A 17,331-nucleotide genomic window follows, 5' to 3' on the forward strand; every position below is an offset into this window, starting at 1 on the left:
GAAGGAAAGAAGGAAAGAAGGAAAGAAGGAAAGAAGGAAAGAAGGAAGAAGGGTGTGAGTTTGGATGGGTGGGGAGTTGAGGAGGATTTGGAAGGAAATGGGGGAGGGAAATCCAAACTCAGAATATATTGTATGAAAAATAACTATTTTCAATTAAATCAAAATTTCTCCTTCTGGTTTTGCTTTTTGTGACTTAATACTCTTTAAAAGTTTGAGTGCTGCCCTCTTCATCTGATTTCCTGAGAGCTTGTCTGCTAAAGTTTGAACACTTACAGACAATATCCTGTAGCTCAAGACATTGATTTGCTTGCTTTCAATATTCCTCCCCTGACAGCTTAGATATAAAATTCCTTAAACACAGCATTTGTAGCCATTTCCCCCAACAGTTGGACATACTTTTTAAAATGCTGACATCAGAATAGAAGACAAGCACAAAACAAAATGTCTTTATACTCAAAATTGCTTTGTCTATTCCTGAAACTTTGTTCTCTCTCTCTCTCTGTGTGTGTGTGTGTGTGTGTGTGTGTGTGTGTGTATCTGTCTGTCTGTCTGTCTCTCTCTCCCCCTCTATCTATCTATCTATCTATCTATCTATCTATCTATCTATCTATCTCTTCCTTTCTTCTTTCTTTCTCTTCTTTTTCTTTCTTTCTCTTTCATCCTAACTCTTTCTCTCTTTCTTTCTTTCTTTCTTTCTTTCTTTCTTTCTTTCTTTCTTTCTTTCTTTCTTTCTTTCTTTCTTCCTCTTTCTTTCTTTCTTTCTTTCTTTCTTTCTTTCTTTCTTTCTTTCTTTCTTTCTTTCCTTCCTTCCTTCCTTCCTTCCTTCCTTCCTTCCAGTCTTCTCTTCTCTCCTAAATTTTAGAATTGCTTTACAAACACCCAAGGAAAATTTCATTTTAAGGAAAACCATATACTTGTAGGTAGGATTTGGTAGTTTATTTGAAGGGGAAATTTGGGCCTTTCATTGCTGGCATTGATTTACTGTTTTTATTCCCATTGAATTAGTTGTAGGAGACATCATACACAGCCTCTAATTGCCCTCTAGAAGGATGGTAACAGTAACAGAAAAGTACAACATAAGAAGAGATGAATATGTAGATCTATGGAGTGTAATAGCAGATCCAGAAATAGCCCACACCTTCTGAGTTTGAATAAAGTTGCTATGAACAGATCTGGGGGAAGGGATGTCAGAAGCCATCTAGGAGAGGCGTTGGCAAACAAGTGAGTTTTCTGGAGAAAGCTCAATGTTTTGCATGACTAAGATGGGTGTACTGTGGAGGCAAAGTCCACAGAGATTTCATCCCAGGATTGTTTCTTGCTGCTGATACGCCCTTTCTGCCAGTAGCTTAATGATTTTCTGGGTATTTACATACTGTGTTGGACAGATCTACTGCAGAATCATGCAGATGTACTTTCATGTGATAATGCTGTGTAGAAAAATTGATGATTTCATAATTTCTGATAACAATTTCTTAGAACTCCTAAATTGATACAAGTAATTTCAAACCCCTTGAAGAATAAAAGCCCCAAGTAGAGCTCTGTAAAACTTCATGTGTCATGGGCTAATTGCACTAGGAAAATAAAACAGGCTCAGAATAAATCTAGGTAAACATTCCTTCTAGATTAGGAATGAGGCCATTATCTAGTAACTAAAGGTCATAAAATGGGAATGGGAAATTTATTGTAAGTGTAAAAATGGAAAATAAATGAAAGACTAGTTTATCTATCCATGATTACCAAATACTAAGACACAAGGCAGATAATTTGTCTCTTGACAAAATTGTGCTAACTTACGACATAAAAATTATTACTTTAAACTTAAAATGAACTTATGCAGCCAGAAAACAGATGATGAATGATTAGTTGGCTACTAGTCTTAAGGTAAAGACATGTAAACAATTCTGCTGTAACTCCCTAAACATTATTGAACTATGACATGAACTATTGCCTTACACTTACTATGAACTTATTGAATGTAAAAAATACTTTTAAAAATATGTCATCAACTATTCTGAGAAAATATAAAAACTAAGAACAACAATAAAGTGGAGGTATAGCCTTTTCTGCTTCATCTACTCTGTGTGCATCTGTGTGTGTGTGTGCGTGTGCGCGTGCCTGTGTCTGTGCATGTGCCTGACTTTCTTTTCTTTGCTTTACTCTCTGGCTTACTAAGAGTTAATGAACACTGAGACTCTTGCCTGGTCAGCAAGAGGTCACTGACTCAGAGAGAAAAGAGACTGTCATTAATCCCCTGCTGCTATCAGCAGGAGTTAAATGCCAGAAGTCATCATCCCTTGGCTCCAGAATAGCAAGAAAGAGTAAAATTTCTTGAAGCCATCAGCTTTTGGGTCTCCAACATAACAGAGAGTTAAAGGTCAGAGGTCATCAGCTTTTGGCCTTCCTCCAATGCTCTGTCCTACAGCAGTACCTGACCCTTTCCTGGCAGGCCCTCCAGTACTGAGGGTCCCTTTTGCAACTTGTGTTAGGAAAACAAGAGAGTCACATGTAGACTACTGAAATTAATCTTTGTCCTTCCCCCAGACAAATACTCACTCAGAATGGATTAAACATTTAACTCAAAAGTTGAAAAGTAGAAACCACAAGAGAAAAAATATGAAAACAAAATGATAGGTCTCATCAAAAAATAAATTACAGAATTCAGAGATAGATTGGAAAAAGAAAAATCATTAGCACCTATTCATTGCCCAGAAAAATCAATATCCAGACTATATATTAAAACTCAAATATTAAAGAACTGAAAATAGTATAATCAATAAATAGGCAGTATGTTCAGGAGATTTACAGTTCAGTGAAGCAAAAATCAAGACATGATCCTGAGCCCATAGAACTCTCTGTATTACATTAGAGCTCTGTGGGAGGGAAGGGGCACTGGGATTGGGAACACGGGTGTTAGGCTGCTTGTCCTTGGGGACATAAGTCAGCATGACAGGTATGTGCATAACACCTCCAGTAGCAGCTGGGTTTCATGCCACTGAAGACCCAGGGAAAACTATGGGATGCATGGTCACTTGACTGAGTGAGTAAGAGCTTGTGTTCACCCAACACCCTCACTATGAGAACTCTTCAATCTCCTACCTACTGCTGCCTCTTCAACCAGAGAAAGTTCTCAGCACAGAGGACCATGCATTTGTTCTATGAAAGCATCTATCTGTATAGGAGGAGCTCTGCCATGGGGGCAGTGTTGGCACACCTGAGTTCATGTGCTGTCTTTGTACTTTAAAAATCAGCTTCAGAACTTGATAGATGAGGAAAATAATCTAAGAGGACAAATAAAGAGACAAGATATATATTTGTGTGCCTATAAAATTCAGATTTATTTAATATATAAGAGAATGTCCATTTTTAGGAATATGGTAAAGAACAAATTTGTCCATGGGGATAAAGCCAAACTTTACAGATTTAGAAGAAAATGTAAACTTGTGATTATTTTAGAGACAGTTAATAAACATGCAGGAATAGGGACAATATATTTGGGAACCAAAATCATTATCAATTGGAATAGAGCCTTTGACTGGCATCTTGGGTTCAGCTCACAAATGGTCTACAATAGGAATGGTGGGGTGATGAAGAACAGGAGACTGTGGGTGATGGTTCTCAGCAGCAAGAACCACTAGAGCATGCTGGGCGGCAGCAGGTGCTCTGGCAGCAGGTGTTCTGGCAACAGGTGGGGCGGCAGCAGCTGGAGATGCAGCACTGGGGTCTGCAGCAACTGGACACACAGCAGCTGGGGCGGCAGCAAGAAGGCCTGCAGCAGCTAGAAATGCAACAGCTGGGGCGGCAGCAGCTGGATCCACAACAGCTAGAACTACCACAGCAGGGACGACAGCAGGGGCGACAGCAGCTGGAGATGCAGCAAGAGGGCCTGCAGCAGCTGGACACACAGCAGCTGGGGCGGCAGCAGGTAGGCTGGCAGCACACAGACTGGCAGCACTGAGGCCTGCAGCAGCTGGACACACAGCAGCTAGGGCGGCAGCAGGAAGGCCTGCAGCAGCTAGAAATGCAACAGCTGGGGCGACAGCAGGTGGGCTGGCAGCACACAGACTGGCAGCACTGGGGCCTGCAGCAGCTGGACACACAGCAGCTAGGCCTGCAGCAGCTGGGCCTGCAGCAGCTGGACACACAGCAGCTGGGGCGGCAGCAGCTGGACACACAACAGCTGGGGCGGCAGCAGGTGGTCCTACAGCAGGTGGTCTGGCAGCAGCTGGGCTGGCAGCAGCCTTGGCCACAGCTCTCCTCAGAGCAGACAGAGCCACAACAGGAGCTGACCATGGTGTTAGAGGTGGAGGTTCTTGGTGGGTTTACAAGAAGGTGGGTTGGAAGGGTTGGAAGTGAGAGTCTCCCTGCCCACATCCCCTTTTATACCCTGCTGAGGGGCTGCTGTCCTCACATGCAGCATTCTTTCCTTGTTATTGTTTGTGTTAATAAACAGTTGACTCCCAAATTAGGGGATTTTTTTTTTCCTAGCTAAATTATGAAGGTAATTGGGGAGCCCAGTTTCTTTTCCTGGTGGTAAGAGTCATCATCAGCTCTCGCTGAACCATCTTGGAAGTGTCTTTCTTGCTTTAGTTTCTTCCAAACAATTGTCCCATGACATCATATTTCTAGTCACTCTATGATTCAGCCTCATAGTAGACAGCTCTACTGTCTATCCTTAGATAACCATTGGTACTACAGGTCCATAATTGTTTCTGCTGACCCAGAAGAATAAAACTTTATCATACTGATGGCTCATCCATAATGGGTCAGACGGGAGCAGAACGTTTGACCACAGAAATGCCAGTGGTCTGAGAATAGGGAGCCTGTTAAGCCATATCTCCTACCCCATGTGGACCAAGGTTTATGTTCTAGATTATTGTTCAATGAGAAACACAGAACAATTTTAGGTAGAAAACTAAATGATGAAATGCTGATTTTTTTCTTCAGAAACAAAACTGTAACACTCAATTTCAGCAGGTCTTAGGAGAAATGGACTACAGCACAACTCAGCCTCTAAGCCATGCACCTTATTTCTGCCATGTGGGATTTTTCCCCCCTCTGTCTCTGCTAGCCTAGTTGTCTTACTTTGATAGCAACTCCAGATCCAAGCTCTTTCTTTTCTAAGTTGTAGCTTCAGTTAGGTGATCAATTTATTGCCTCATGCTCTGTTTGGTTCTGGATCTCCTGTGTCACCTGTCTCTACTCAAGTAAGTGAACTTGACTTCATCCTTCATCCTATGAAAAACAATGGAAAAAGACTGAGTAATTTTTAAAAGCAAACTTCTAATGAAAGGCTATCAGCTATTATTTATTTATAGTCAGGATACATTCATGACTTAAGGAGTGCAAAAATCCCACCCAAGTGTCCAGGGGATTAGGCCTTCTAAAAATGAGGAATGTTACCAGTACATTATTCATGGTCTGTTGATATAGAAACAGGCAGAGACTTGCTGTAGCTATGTGGTGACATCATTAAAAGTCTTAATTAAGACCATTTAATGACCAGGCATATTTCCTAAATTTTTACCACATTTGCTTAGCAAACATTTGTTCTCTTTGTGTTTTCTTTGGCTTGTAGTTATAAAGTAGGTAATATGTATAAACAATGATACACATAGGAGTGTTGTTCTTCTTGTTGTTTTGATTAATTTTTTTAAGAGGAACCACAAATGTAATAAAGATATTGGATGAAAATTGTGTTGATTGGTTAAAAAAAGTTTTATTTCTATTTAAGAAGATTAAGTAAGCTCTTTTCTTGTAGGTAAAATGACCATGGATTTTCACTGGAAAATTAATGTGTACAGAATGACAAATCTTCCACCAGCACAGGTCCTTAGTGGCTCAAGATTGAACCCCCTTCAGGGTTGGGGAAGTAATAGTGTCTGGTTCTTTTGTAGAAGGCATTTCATTTATTTGCTGTCTGCTTGGATTTGGTGTCCATAGTTAATGGGCCTCCTCAGGTTATCCCAATGGGCAGTGAAATCTGTGGTCCACATCACTAAATTGACGATATAACATGTATCTGTGTTTATTTTAGTTCTGGACAGAAAACAAAACAAAACAAAATATATGTTTCCATAGCAGTGATTTAACTAACTAATAGCAGATTTTGTATATACGTGTGTGAGTGTGTGAGTGTGTGTGTGTGTGTGTGTGATTTAGGACCCCTGCACTTTGAACACAGTAGACTGAAACCCCAAGCATCCTCCTGACTATTTTACATCCCTCTATTACTCACAGGACTTGAATAATATCAATGAGATGGAACAATAGAGAATCAAGCTTTGACTTCAGGGGGCAGGGAATCACTAATATTAATTCACAGTTACTTTTATATTACTCCTGTGTCTCTTCTGTTTGGTGGTTTCTTCTTTTAAAACAAATCCAGTCAGAAGACTCTACTCCACGTTGGGGGTCTGCTGTATTTTATGTGAGATTTGCCTAGTATAGTGAAGAGACTCAGCATTATTTTGTTGTGTAGTGGTCAAAATAACTGTTGAATATTACAAAGGATAGAAATGCAGGTCATGTGGGCAGTTTAGTGTGGGTGGGGATTGCAAGTCTAAGGGCTCACTAGATTCTCCTGTGAACTTCTAAAAGCTGCTGATACTCAGACTAGTTAGCGGGATATTGTTCAGGGCGTGAGACTGAATTTGGCAGATTATAATACTTTGTGGATGTCTCCCATGCAGCCAAACATGAGAAGCCCTGGCTAGAGTGAGGAAAAGGTGCTCATTTTTTTTTTTTTATTATTTTGTGATGTGTCTTTGAGCACACTACCTTGTGTGGTGCTAGGCACGCCTTGTACCAAAGAACTATATACACAGCCCCAAAGAGGATGATGATGATGATGACCTTATGTTTTGAAGTTATAATACAATTTTTCACTTTGTATGTATGTTTAGTGTATATATAAATTCTTGAATACATAAATACAACCTGCTCAGCCTGTGTAATGTTACTTGTATGTATGTTTTTCAGAGATGACAATATGGTGTGTTCTTCCATGGGAAAGAGTGTTCTCCCACTTGGATCATTCCTATGTTTACTGTACTGCTTTGTGTAGGGTGGAGACATCATGAGCTTTCCCCTATCCATGTTGATATGTCTATTGCCATTGTCCTTGTTCAACTTATGTTCAGTCAGGTTGGTGAGACTCTGTGGGTGGAGCTTCTGACAGTCCTAGGAGTCACAATCTCACAGCAAACTCCCTGATGCTCAGGCTGTAACAATGTTTTCACTCTCTCTTCAGCAATGATCCCCCAGCCTTAGGGACAGGAGTTATGTTCTACATGTACCAGTTGGGACTGGGCTCTCTAACTCCACTACTAACCAAGAAATCTTCCTAGGCATGGTCACGTGGAAGCAGAGGTGTCCTTGTTACTGTATCAATCCAGAGGAAACTCTCATCCAGGTCATATACTTATTTAAATCCTTCATCTTTTCAGGCTCTACAAATATGAGACTATGATACAAAGCCTATAGACTAAGCATTGGCTGAGCAAATTAATGTCATAAAAATGTTGCAAAGGTCCTGGCCACTGAATGGTCCTAATGGTATTATTTAATAGTACTCTTATACTGCTACTCCCTTGTCTGTTTCGTGACCAACAGAGGATAACAGAGGGACTGAAGCATTCCTCATTTTTGAAACATAATTCATCTAGCTAATTGGATGGTTGCTCATAACCTTTAAGCATTTACTGTGTCCTGAACTAGATACATATAAATATTCTATTTACATATGTTATATATGCATATGTATAAATTATTTGCATACTTAAATATGCAAATATTTAAATGTGTGTTTAAATCTTTAAATATGTGAATATTTGATATGATACATATATCACATATATCACATATGTAAGTATGTGTAACATATAATTGCAAAACCCACACATGTCTATATACACACATAAAATGAACATTAAGAAAGGAGTCTAGTCTACCACATGAAACATGAAACAGGAGACTCTCCAGCTCAAATCCATCAGAAAGCAGGATGTTTGGGTATAAATTAGCATAAGTGTCAGTGTTACCTAATATCAGATGTTGTTGCAAGGTAAATCTTGGAAAAGTTAGGGTATGACCTCATATGCTCTTCTAAGCCAAAAAGACATTAGATAAAAAACGGAAAGAAATAATCCCAGTGGCCAGAGCAGAGAAACCTGAACTTTGCCAGACACTTGAGGTCTGTGACACACAGGAAAGACAGGCCAGATAAATGACTATTAAAGGTTTTCTGACAAAAGGGGGGTTGTGGATAAACATTGATTGACATTTCCCCACTCAGTTTCCCATATTGAAATTGGTGCAGGACCTGTAGGAGTCAGAGGAGGGAGACCTTTCTTTATTCATGTCTGTTATCTTGATATTCAAATCCTCAGTACCCACCTGACCCACTGGGGATGCGTTGTTGGAATGATGAATCTCTGAGCTACAACACTACTAGAAACAATTTTAGGTCCTTAGTAATCATGATTATCTAAGGGCGGACATTAGAGCCATCCACAATGAGACTGAATCATATAGTGACTAGACACACAAGATCATGTGACAGTTGGAAGAAATTAAGGCAGGAAAGACACTTAGGAGATGGTTCATCGAGAGCTGATGGTGACTCTTAACCCAGGAAAAGAAACTGTGTTTTCCATCTACCTTGATAATTTAGCCAGGCAATGGAACTTGCCTAATTTGATAACCACATGTTTATTAACACAAACAATAACAAGGAAAGAATGGCGTATGTGAGGACAGCAGCCCCTCAGCAGGGTATAAAAGGGGACGTGGGCAGGGAGACTCCCACTTCCAAACCTTCCAACCCACCTTCTTGTAAACCTACCAAGAACCTCCACCTCTAACACCATGGTCAGCTCCTGTTGTGGCTCTGTCTGCTCTGAGGAGGGCTGTGGCCAAGGCTGCTGCCAGCCCAGCTGCTGCCAGACCACCTGCTGTAGGACCACCTGCTGCCGCCCCAGCTGCTGTGTGTCCAGCTGCTGCAGACCCCAGTGTTGCCAGTCTGTGTGCTGCCAGCCCACCTGCTGCCGCCCCAGCTGTTGTCGCCCCAGCTGCTGCATTTCTAGCTGCTGTAGACCTTGCTGCCGCCCCAGCTGCTGTGTGTCCAGCTGCTGCAGGCCCTCTTGCTGCATTTCTAGCTGCTGTAGGCCTTCCTGCTGCCGCCCCAGCTGCTGTGTGTCCAGCTGCTGCAGGCCTCAGTGCTGCCAGTCTGTGTGCTGCCAGCCCACCTGCTGCCGCCCCAGCTGCTGTCGCCCCAGCTGTTGCATTTCTAGCTGCTGCCGCCCCTGCTGTGGTAGTTCCAGCTGCTGTGGATCTAGCTGCTGCCGCCCCACCTGTTGCATTTCCAGCTGCTGCCGCCCCAGCTGCTGCAGGCCCAGCTGCTGTGTGTCCAGCTGCTGCAGACCCCAGTGCTGCATCTCCAGCTGCTGCCGCCCCACCTGTTGCCAGACCACCTGCTGCAGGACCACCTGTTGCAGCCCAGCATGCTCTAGTGGTTCTTGCTGCTGAGGATTCTCACCCACAGTGTCCTGTTCTTCATCATCCAGCATTCCTGATGTAGACCATGTGTGAATGCAAGCCCATGAGGCCAGTAAAAGCTTCTCTCTTAACATATTGATCTTTAACCTTCTAACTACATTGTCTTGTCCCTGTGTCTTTGTCAATGAACACAAGATGGATTTGTGTGTGTGTGTGTGTGTGTGAAATCTGTAAACAGATCTCATCCCCATACTTTGTTTCCTTCCCCATTTTCAAAAACATACTCCCCTCATATCTTAAATAAATCATAGTTTTAAAAGCATAAAAGAATATGAATGTCTCATCTCTTCTACTTATTTTGCTCATTTCTAACAATGCTAAGAGCGCAACAGATGATTTCCGGTTTGTCATCTCTGTTCCCTCTGTATTCATCTTCCTACATAGTAAGATCTCATATGGCAAGCACACACATCTCCCTGACCACCTCTAGTGTAAGAGTGGTTTGTAGGAAGGATAGTGAAGCCACTGAGCACAGAGCTCAAGCAGTGAAATAGAGTTGTGATCACATGCCATCCCATACTTCCTCTCAAAAAGAAGGGTGTCATGGTGACTGTCCTGAGTCCATGGGTGTCATGAGAGCTACTTGTCTCCTATGCTGTTCTGCTCATTGTGCTCGCCAATGGCGTTCTCTTTGCCTGGTGTGATCTTTCACATTGAAATACCCAAGTAACTTCTTCAAGTCCATGTCTGAGGCAGCCTTGAGGCTGAAGCAACTCAAGGATCCCTGATCCCTATCCCTGTGTCACCCAGCACCCATACCAAGACAACACGATGACTGTACAGTGTGGAGGCCTGATCTCAGGACTGCTGCTTACTGCCTTGATCTACCTCATGAACCTGTAGATATAGGTCCAGTATTTGTACAGTTGTGTTACACTAGCTATCTTCAGTCTTTTGGTTGAATTAAAAAAACAGCCAGAATGTTTTCACTTAGTATTTAATGATTTGACAGCATACTGGGTCTTTCATATGTACAGAGAGTGGTCCTATCTCAGGTGTGCTGGCTTACCCTCCCTGACAGTCATCCCCTCTCTGCCCTCCTAATGACCCTAATCCTTTTCCAACTCAGTTTTCCTACGTTTACAGTCCTTTTGGGGGGTATATTTCATACATACAAGACAACATCCCATGATACTCTTCCTGGGGCTCATTTATTTTGCATAACATGAGGTGCTATGCTTTTATTTCTGCAACTGGCAGGATTTCTTTTTTTTTTCCTTGCTGGGTGAAGAATTCTCTATTGTATGCATCTACTCATACACACTAAGCTTATTTTAGGACTTGACTATAGTAAGTAACTCCCCATAATCATGGGTATGCTGGCATCTTGAGTGTGTGTGGCCTTCAGTGCCCTTCTGTGCACATCCAGGAATAGCATAGTTAGATCATCTGGAAGCTCTACTTGCTTTTGGGAAAGCTGAACTGATTTCCATTGGGATCAGTTTACACTCACACTGGCAGGGCATAAGGGTTCTACTCCTTTGTATCCATTCTACCTTTTTTTTTTCTGTTTACACGATGATAGATATGGTGGAATTTCAATATAGTATGATTTACATTCCCCTGATGGTTTAAAATATTCAGTCATCATCTATGTTTTTAGTGGTCCTCTATGATTTTTCTCTTCGAAATGATGTTTGTATAATTTAATTTACCCATTTGTTGGTTGGATCTTTTGGTGTTGACTTTTTTAGGTCTTGGGCCTGGAGTGATGACTCAATGGTTAAGAGCAGAGGCTGCTCTTCCAGAGGACCTGGGTTTGACACATACCCACATGGCAGTTCACAACTGTCTATAACTCCAGGAGATACAATACCCTCATACAGACATGTATGTGTCTACACACACACACACACACACACACACACACACACACACACACATGCCGGGGACCAGCCCCAGGCTGGCTCCTCTGAAGCACCTGAGTGGGGGCAGCGTTGGTGGGGTGCAGGATTTGGTCTTACAAGAGAGTAGGGTTGCTTTCCATAATACCATACACCAACTTTGACTTTAGGCTACTCTGGATCTACTGATACTTGTTGCTAAGAGCAGGGTGATTAGGTAAAAGATTTGTTGGCTATTCCTCCTTCTCTGACCAAACAGCCAGAAGCCCTTCATTGGTCTGGCTGGATAATTTGTGAACCAGAGAGGAAGGAAAGGAAAAGAATTAAGATGCTTTATAAAGGCAATTATGTAAGACACCTATACATTCGTACATTTACATTTTCACTCACATTCTCATTTACACATTAACAAATTCACATTTTTTATTGGGCCAAATTACCTGTCTTACACACTACACAAGTATTTATGCATGCTTACATACATATACATATACCTACTTGCATATGTACAGACAAACAGACATATACATTTGGATGGATGGATGGATGGATGAATGGATGGATGGATGTGGCAGAGCTCCCCAAGCCAAACCAGTTGACCAACAATTTTATTTCTTTTCTCTGGTCTTTTTATAACTCTTAGAAAAAAAGTTCTTTAAAAAATTACCTCAGAGATAAAATGTTACATAAAATGGGAGTTATAGAAGGATGTTGATATTAAGTTCAAATCACTGTTTCAGTTTAATATGCTCATTATAAATTCAAAGCAACAGCTTTTTATATGGCCTTATTTTTATCATAGTGCACAGTGTGACTTTATCCTTGGACCTAAGTGTTTTCTCTTGAACACAAGTTTGTCCCAAGTCTGTTTCTCTCTTTAGTCTAAGTATGAAAGCTCATTGTATTCCTTATTGTGCAGCCTTCACTTACTATATAAGGAGTGGGCACATTCTATTCTTGGTTCTAACTTTGTTACATCTTTCTAGCAAAGCACCTAAGGCCATCTCTTAAAACTTTCTCCCTAAAATTATTTTAATCAAATCAGCAATTTTATAGAATCATTAATTCATCTAAATAGGATTAATTCATGGAAGTTCATCTTTATGTTGATCTGCAGGAATCTGATCTATAGGGTGGGCTAGTGTCCTGAGATGAAGTCGCTTTGGAACCTTGCCGTTGAGCTCCCTCATTGCAGACCTTGCGAAAATACAACCTTCTGGAAGGCCACCTGCTAGCCTTAGCCTAACCTAGATGGCTCCATATATAAATATATATATATATATATATATATATATATATATATATATTATATATATATGTGTGTGTGTGTGTGTGTGCGTGTTTGTGTATACATATATGTATATATATGTGTGTGTATACATATATGCACATATATACATATGTGTGTGCATATATATACATATATATGTATGTATATGTATATATGGTCCAGAGATTAGAGAAATAAATCAAGAGTAAAGTATAGAATAAGGTTAGTATTCTTCCAATTAAATAAAGCATATCAACATATTTTCTAATTCATTTATTATTAAACTCCCTTACAAGATAAATTTTCATGTAGGTTTAGTAACATATACTTATGAAAACCCAGAGCTTATGTTCACAGCCATGCCAATTTTGGCTGCCTATTTTGAATTATGAGCAACTCCAAAAATCTCTTAATTGTCCCCATACAGTGCTCCACACTGTCTTACCACTAACTCTGATAGTTATGTGGTTCACCTGGGCTGCCTGTGATCTTATCCCTTTCTTCCTGAAGAGCTCCAGTCTACTGTAATATTTGCCATCAAAGCTTGAGCACCAGTGACTTGACTCTGCTACATTTCTCTGTGATGCTCTTCACCCCACTGCCAGCTTTTTCCACACCACCTTAGTTAACAGAGTCCCCACGCCACCGAGGAAACAGCCTGCTGAGTCTTGAGAGCTTACGAATACATCTATTCCAACATATCAGTTTCTCCTTAGAGTCTGATTTCTTTCTTCCCTTTCCATGAGTTGAATGGGACCAGATAAATATGGATTGGTAATCTACATCTCTTCTATTTCCTTAAAATGTAGCAACAAAAAAACACCATGCATTCATTGTCTCACAACTTCTGTACATCATCAGTCAGGTGCAGCCATTCTTCCTGTTGTGTTCCAACGTTTCCCGGAAGGTGTCAGTTGGCATTGGGGTTATATGTGAGGAGACCACCTTAAAGGATCCGGTTCCATGATCACATGTGCCATCATTTATGCTGTGGCCGAGAGTGTTCAGTTCCTTAAAGCAGCTGAAGCAAGAGACACAGTCCTTGCCAAGTGCTGAGCCAAGGCTGGTATCTGGTAGATTTGTTTGTTTGTTTGTTTGTTTTGGCACAGGAATCTCTCCCACTTAGTATGAGCTCATGGAAAGCCAATGATAGAGAAAAACTCTGGAGGACAGAGCTGGCTACCAACAGGAGAGCTTTAATCTCCTGTCAGTTCATCAATGAATATTGCCATTTGCTGTTGGTTGGAAGCAAGTGGCTTGAGGATGAGGCATTACACACATTTTGAAGTACTAGATAAATGATAGCAACTGGTGACAAATTTTAAGGTTGCCTGCTCAAGGTAGTATAGGGTGTTTTATCTTTAAAAAAATATCTTTATGTAATATCCACAAACTTACTGTGTAATTCCTCTGCAGTTGTTGTATGGGTGGGGAGGTGGGAAGGATCTGGGAGGAGTTGAGAGAGGGAAAACCATAATCAAAATATATTGGATTAAAAAAAAATAGAACAAAATTCCTGCTTCAGGTGCTGCTTTTATTGACTCTTAACACAACCTCCTTTAGAAGGAAGCACTGAGGGGAACTTAGGGAGTGACAAAAGTCAGCAGGACAGGTGTGAGCAGAACAGCTCCAGTAGCAGCTGGGTTTCATGCCACCGAAGACCCAGGGAAAGCTGTGGGATGCATGGTCACTTGACTGAGTGAGTAAGGGCTTGTGCTCACCCTACCCCCTCACTGCAAGAACTCAGTGCCAAGGCTCTTCAGCCTCCTACCTACTGCTGCCTCTTCAACCAGAGAAAGTTCTCAGAAGAGAGGACCGTGCATTTGTTCTATGAGTGTGGGTTAAATGGTAACCCGTGTCAGCCCCAGGGCTCGGCCACTGGAGAGGCATGACACAGGAGTTTGGCTCGGGGGTCCTCAGAGCTGCACAGAGGCTGAGGACATCAGGTTCTCAGACTCTTTGGGCAACCCAGACGCCACTGGATGCCGAGGAAGAGCTGAGAACGGTGGGGGCCCGCAGGCTGGAGCTAGCCCTGGGTCTAAAGGGAAAGAGGGGAGCTCTGGCTGGATCCCGTGGGGAGGCTTTTGGCTTGCTCAGCAGGGTTGTTTGTCTTGGTGGAGGCCATGTCTGGGAGCACTGAGAGGCTTTCTGCTAGAGATTAGCTGCTGGCTCCTGGGTGCGTGCCTGTGTGTGTGTGTGTGTGTGTGTGTGTGTGTGTGTGTATGTTTTGGCATATTTTTAAAAATTAGATGCTTCCTTCATTTATATTTCAAATTCTATCCCCTTTCATAGTTTCCTCTCCTAAAATCCCCTATACCCTCCCGCCTCCCTCTGCTTCCCAACCCACCCACTCCTGCTTCCTGGCCCTGGCATTGCCCTATACTGGGGCATAGAAGCTTCACAAGACCAGGGGCCTCTCCTCCCACTGATGGCAGACTAGGCCATCCTCTGCTACATATGCAGCTAGAGACACGAGCTTTGGGGATACTGGTTAGTTTGTATTGTTGGTCCTCCTATAGGGTTGCAGACAAAGGCCTGTTCCATTGCTCCTCACAGTGAATCCTGATGAAAAGAGGCAGTCCATGGTTTTAAAGCATTTATTGTCATTGCACAGAGTTGTGTTGAATAAAACTCTACCCCCTTTCTCAGGGCAGGCTTGAAGTTAAATACCATTTGCAAGGAGGAGTGTCTGGGAAGGGGAGTTTATTGGCTAAACCCTCAGACCTTTCGGTACTCCATTAAAATGAAGATCTGTCTTGAGGCTACATTTTCTACCTGTAGAAGGGCTTTGGGGCATTTCCCTTATGTGACTGATGGCCACAAAATTATGAAGAGCTATGGCCTCATGTCAGGGGCCTGGTGTCCAGGAGTGTGGTAAAATGCCGACCGTTTCTTACAGAATTATCCCCTGCAGGGTCACCAGGGTCTCAAACCTAGCTCAATCAGAAACCAGACTGCTTTTCAGGGTCTCACATATGAGAACATCTATCTGTATAGGAGGAGCTGAGCACCTGAGTTCATGTGCTGTTTCTGTACTTAGAAATCAGCTTCAGAACTTGATAGATGAGGAAAATAATCTGAGAGGACAAATAATGAGACAAATATATATTTGTGTGCCTACAAAATTCAGATTTATTTAATATATAAGAGAATGTCCATTTTTAGGAATATGGTAAAGAACAAATTTGTTCTTTACCATAGGGGATAAAGCCAAACTTTACAGATTTAGGAGAAAATGTAAACTTGTGATTATTTTAGAGACAGATAATAAACCGTCAGGAGTAGGGACAGTATACATGGAGGCCAAAGTCATCATCAGTTGGAATACAGCCCTTGACTGGCATCTTGGGATTCAATTCACTCATGGTCTACATCACAAATGGGGGGTGATGAACAATGGAGACTGTGAGTGAAAGTACTCAGCAGCAAGAACCACTAGAGCATGCTGGGCGGCAGCAGGTGGTCCTGCAGCAGGTGGTCTGGCAACAGATGGGGCGGCAGCAGCTAGAGATGCAGCACTGGGGTCTGCAGCAGCTAGACACACAGCAGCTGGGCCTGCAGCAGCTGGGGCGGCAGCAGCTAGATCCACAACAGCTGGAACTACCACAGCAGGGGCGGCAACAGGTAGGCTGGCAGCACACAGACTGGCAGCACTGAGGCCTGCAGCAGCTGGACACACAGCAGCTGGGACGGCAGCAAGAAGGCCTGCAGCAGCTAGAAATGCAGCAGGTGGGGCGGCAGCAGCTAGAGATGCAGCACTGGGGTCTGCAGCAGCTGGACACACAGCAGCTGGGTCTGCAGCAGCTAGAAATGCAGCAGCTAGGACGGCAGCAAGTGGGCTGGCAGCACACAGACTGGCAACACTGTGGTCTGTAGCAGCTGGACACACAGCAGCTGGGCCTGCAGCAGCTGGACACACAGCAGCTGGGTCGGCAGCAGGTGGTCCTACAGCAGGTGGTCTGGCAGCAGCTGGGCTGGCAGCAGCCTTGGCCACAGCCCTCCTCAGAGCAGACAGAGCCACAACAGGAGCTGACCATGGTGTTAGAGGTGGAGTTTCTTGGTAGGTTTACAAGAAGATGAATTGGAAGGTTTGGAAGTGGGAGTCTCCCTGCCCACGTCCCCTTTTATACCCTGCTGAGGGGCTGCTGTCCTCACATGCAGCATTCTTTCCTTGTTATTATTTGTGTTAATAAATAGGTGATTATCACATTAGGCATGTTTCATTTCCTGGCTAAACTATCAAGGTTAATGTAGAAGAGTTTCCTTTTCCTAGTGTGTTAGGTTTGTGAGCTCTTGATCTGCTCAGTGTCCTATGGACACTTCCTTCTAGAATATTTTCACAAGACACTGTAGGTTGTGTCATTGTGTCCTTCTGTCTCGTGCTACATGGTACAACTGTCCACTCTTTGGTAATTATGATTCCTACAGTTCTTATCTCATGACTGAGGAGGATGAAGCTGCATTAATTTAATGGCCCATCATAATGACTCAGGTGAGTCAAAGTTAGACCTCAGACACCTCCCTGTGTAGACTATGATCCAGTTTCCAGATTTTATTTTTAAACTGGAAATAGAATAACCTCCAGATAGTAAGCTAGATGGTAAAATGTTGTTCTCTCTCTCTCTCTCTCTCTCTCTCTCTCTCTCTCTCTCTCTCTCTCTC

At 42.5% G+C, this 17,331-nt stretch overlaps 3 protein-coding genes across 10 annotated transcripts; 1 reads left to right on the plus strand and 2 right to left on the minus strand.

Annotated features, from left to right (window-relative positions):
* Positions 1-3,615: 3,615 nt before the first annotated feature.
* Positions 3,616-4,290, minus strand: LOC110304447 (keratin-associated protein 4-2-like). Of its 3 annotated transcripts, none has more exons than XM_021175851.1 (2): positions 4,169-4,290; positions 3,616-4,123 (listed from the first exon to the last, which is right to left on the minus strand). In XM_021175851.1, the coding sequence occupies exons 1-2, from the start codon at positions 4,288-4,290 to the stop codon at positions 3,616-3,618; spliced, it is 630 nt and encodes a 209-aa protein (XP_021031510.1). The 3 variants fall into 3 exon arrangements, with proteins under 3 accessions (XP_021031510.1, XP_021031511.1, XP_021031509.1); XM_021175852.1 differs by having other exon boundaries at positions 3,616-3,766; positions 3,899-4,290; XM_021175850.1 differs by having other exon boundaries at positions 3,616-4,290.
* Positions 4,291-8,865: 4,575 nt separating this feature from the next.
* Positions 8,866-9,525, plus strand: LOC110304448 (keratin-associated protein 4-12-like). Of its 4 annotated transcripts, none has more exons than XM_021175857.1 (3): positions 8,866-9,062; positions 9,150-9,379; positions 9,500-9,525. In XM_021175857.1, exons 1-3 carry the CDS (start codon positions 8,866-8,868, stop codon positions 9,523-9,525), a joined length of 453 nt encoding a protein of 150 aa, XP_021031516.1. The 4 variants fall into 4 exon arrangements, with proteins under 4 accessions (XP_021031516.1, XP_021031515.1, XP_021031514.1 ...); XM_021175856.1 differs by having other exon boundaries at positions 8,866-9,008; positions 9,054-9,316; positions 9,392-9,525; XM_021175855.1 differs by having other exon boundaries at positions 8,866-9,008; positions 9,069-9,525.
* A 6,563-nt stretch (positions 9,526-16,088) lies between these two features.
* Positions 16,089-16,706, minus strand: LOC110304453 (keratin-associated protein 4-3-like). Of its 3 annotated transcripts, XM_021175876.1 has the most exons (3): positions 16,450-16,706; positions 16,210-16,374; positions 16,089-16,134 (listed from the first exon to the last, which is right to left on the minus strand). In XM_021175876.1, exons 1-3 carry the CDS (start codon positions 16,704-16,706, stop codon positions 16,089-16,091), a joined length of 468 nt encoding a protein of 155 aa, XP_021031535.1. The 3 variants fall into 3 exon arrangements, with proteins under 3 accessions (XP_021031535.1, XP_021031534.1, XP_021031533.1); XM_021175875.1 differs by having other exon boundaries at positions 16,089-16,374; XM_021175874.1 differs by having other exon boundaries at positions 16,089-16,706.
* Positions 16,707-17,331: the final 625 nt, after the last annotated feature.

The sequence above is a fragment of the Mus caroli genome, chromosome 11 (genome assembly GCF_900094665.2).
Source record: "Mus caroli chromosome 11, CAROLI_EIJ_v1.1, whole genome shotgun sequence".
NCBI lineage: Eukaryota > Metazoa > Chordata > Mammalia > Rodentia > Muridae > Mus > Mus caroli.

What these genes read in the sequence shown, in the direction of transcription:
- LOC110304448 (XM_021175854.1), top strand. Translation starts at nt 8,866, where the DNA reads ATGGTCAGCTCCTGTTGTGGCTCTGTCTGCTCTGAGGAGGGCTGTGGC.
- LOC110304447 (XM_021175850.1), bottom strand. Translation starts at nt 4,290, where the DNA reads ATGGTCAGCTCCTGTTGTGGCTCTGTCTGCTCTGAGGAGAGCTGTGGC.
- LOC110304453 (XM_021175874.1), bottom strand. Translation starts at nt 16,706, where the DNA reads ATGGTCAGCTCCTGTTGTGGCTCTGTCTGCTCTGAGGAGGGCTGTGGC.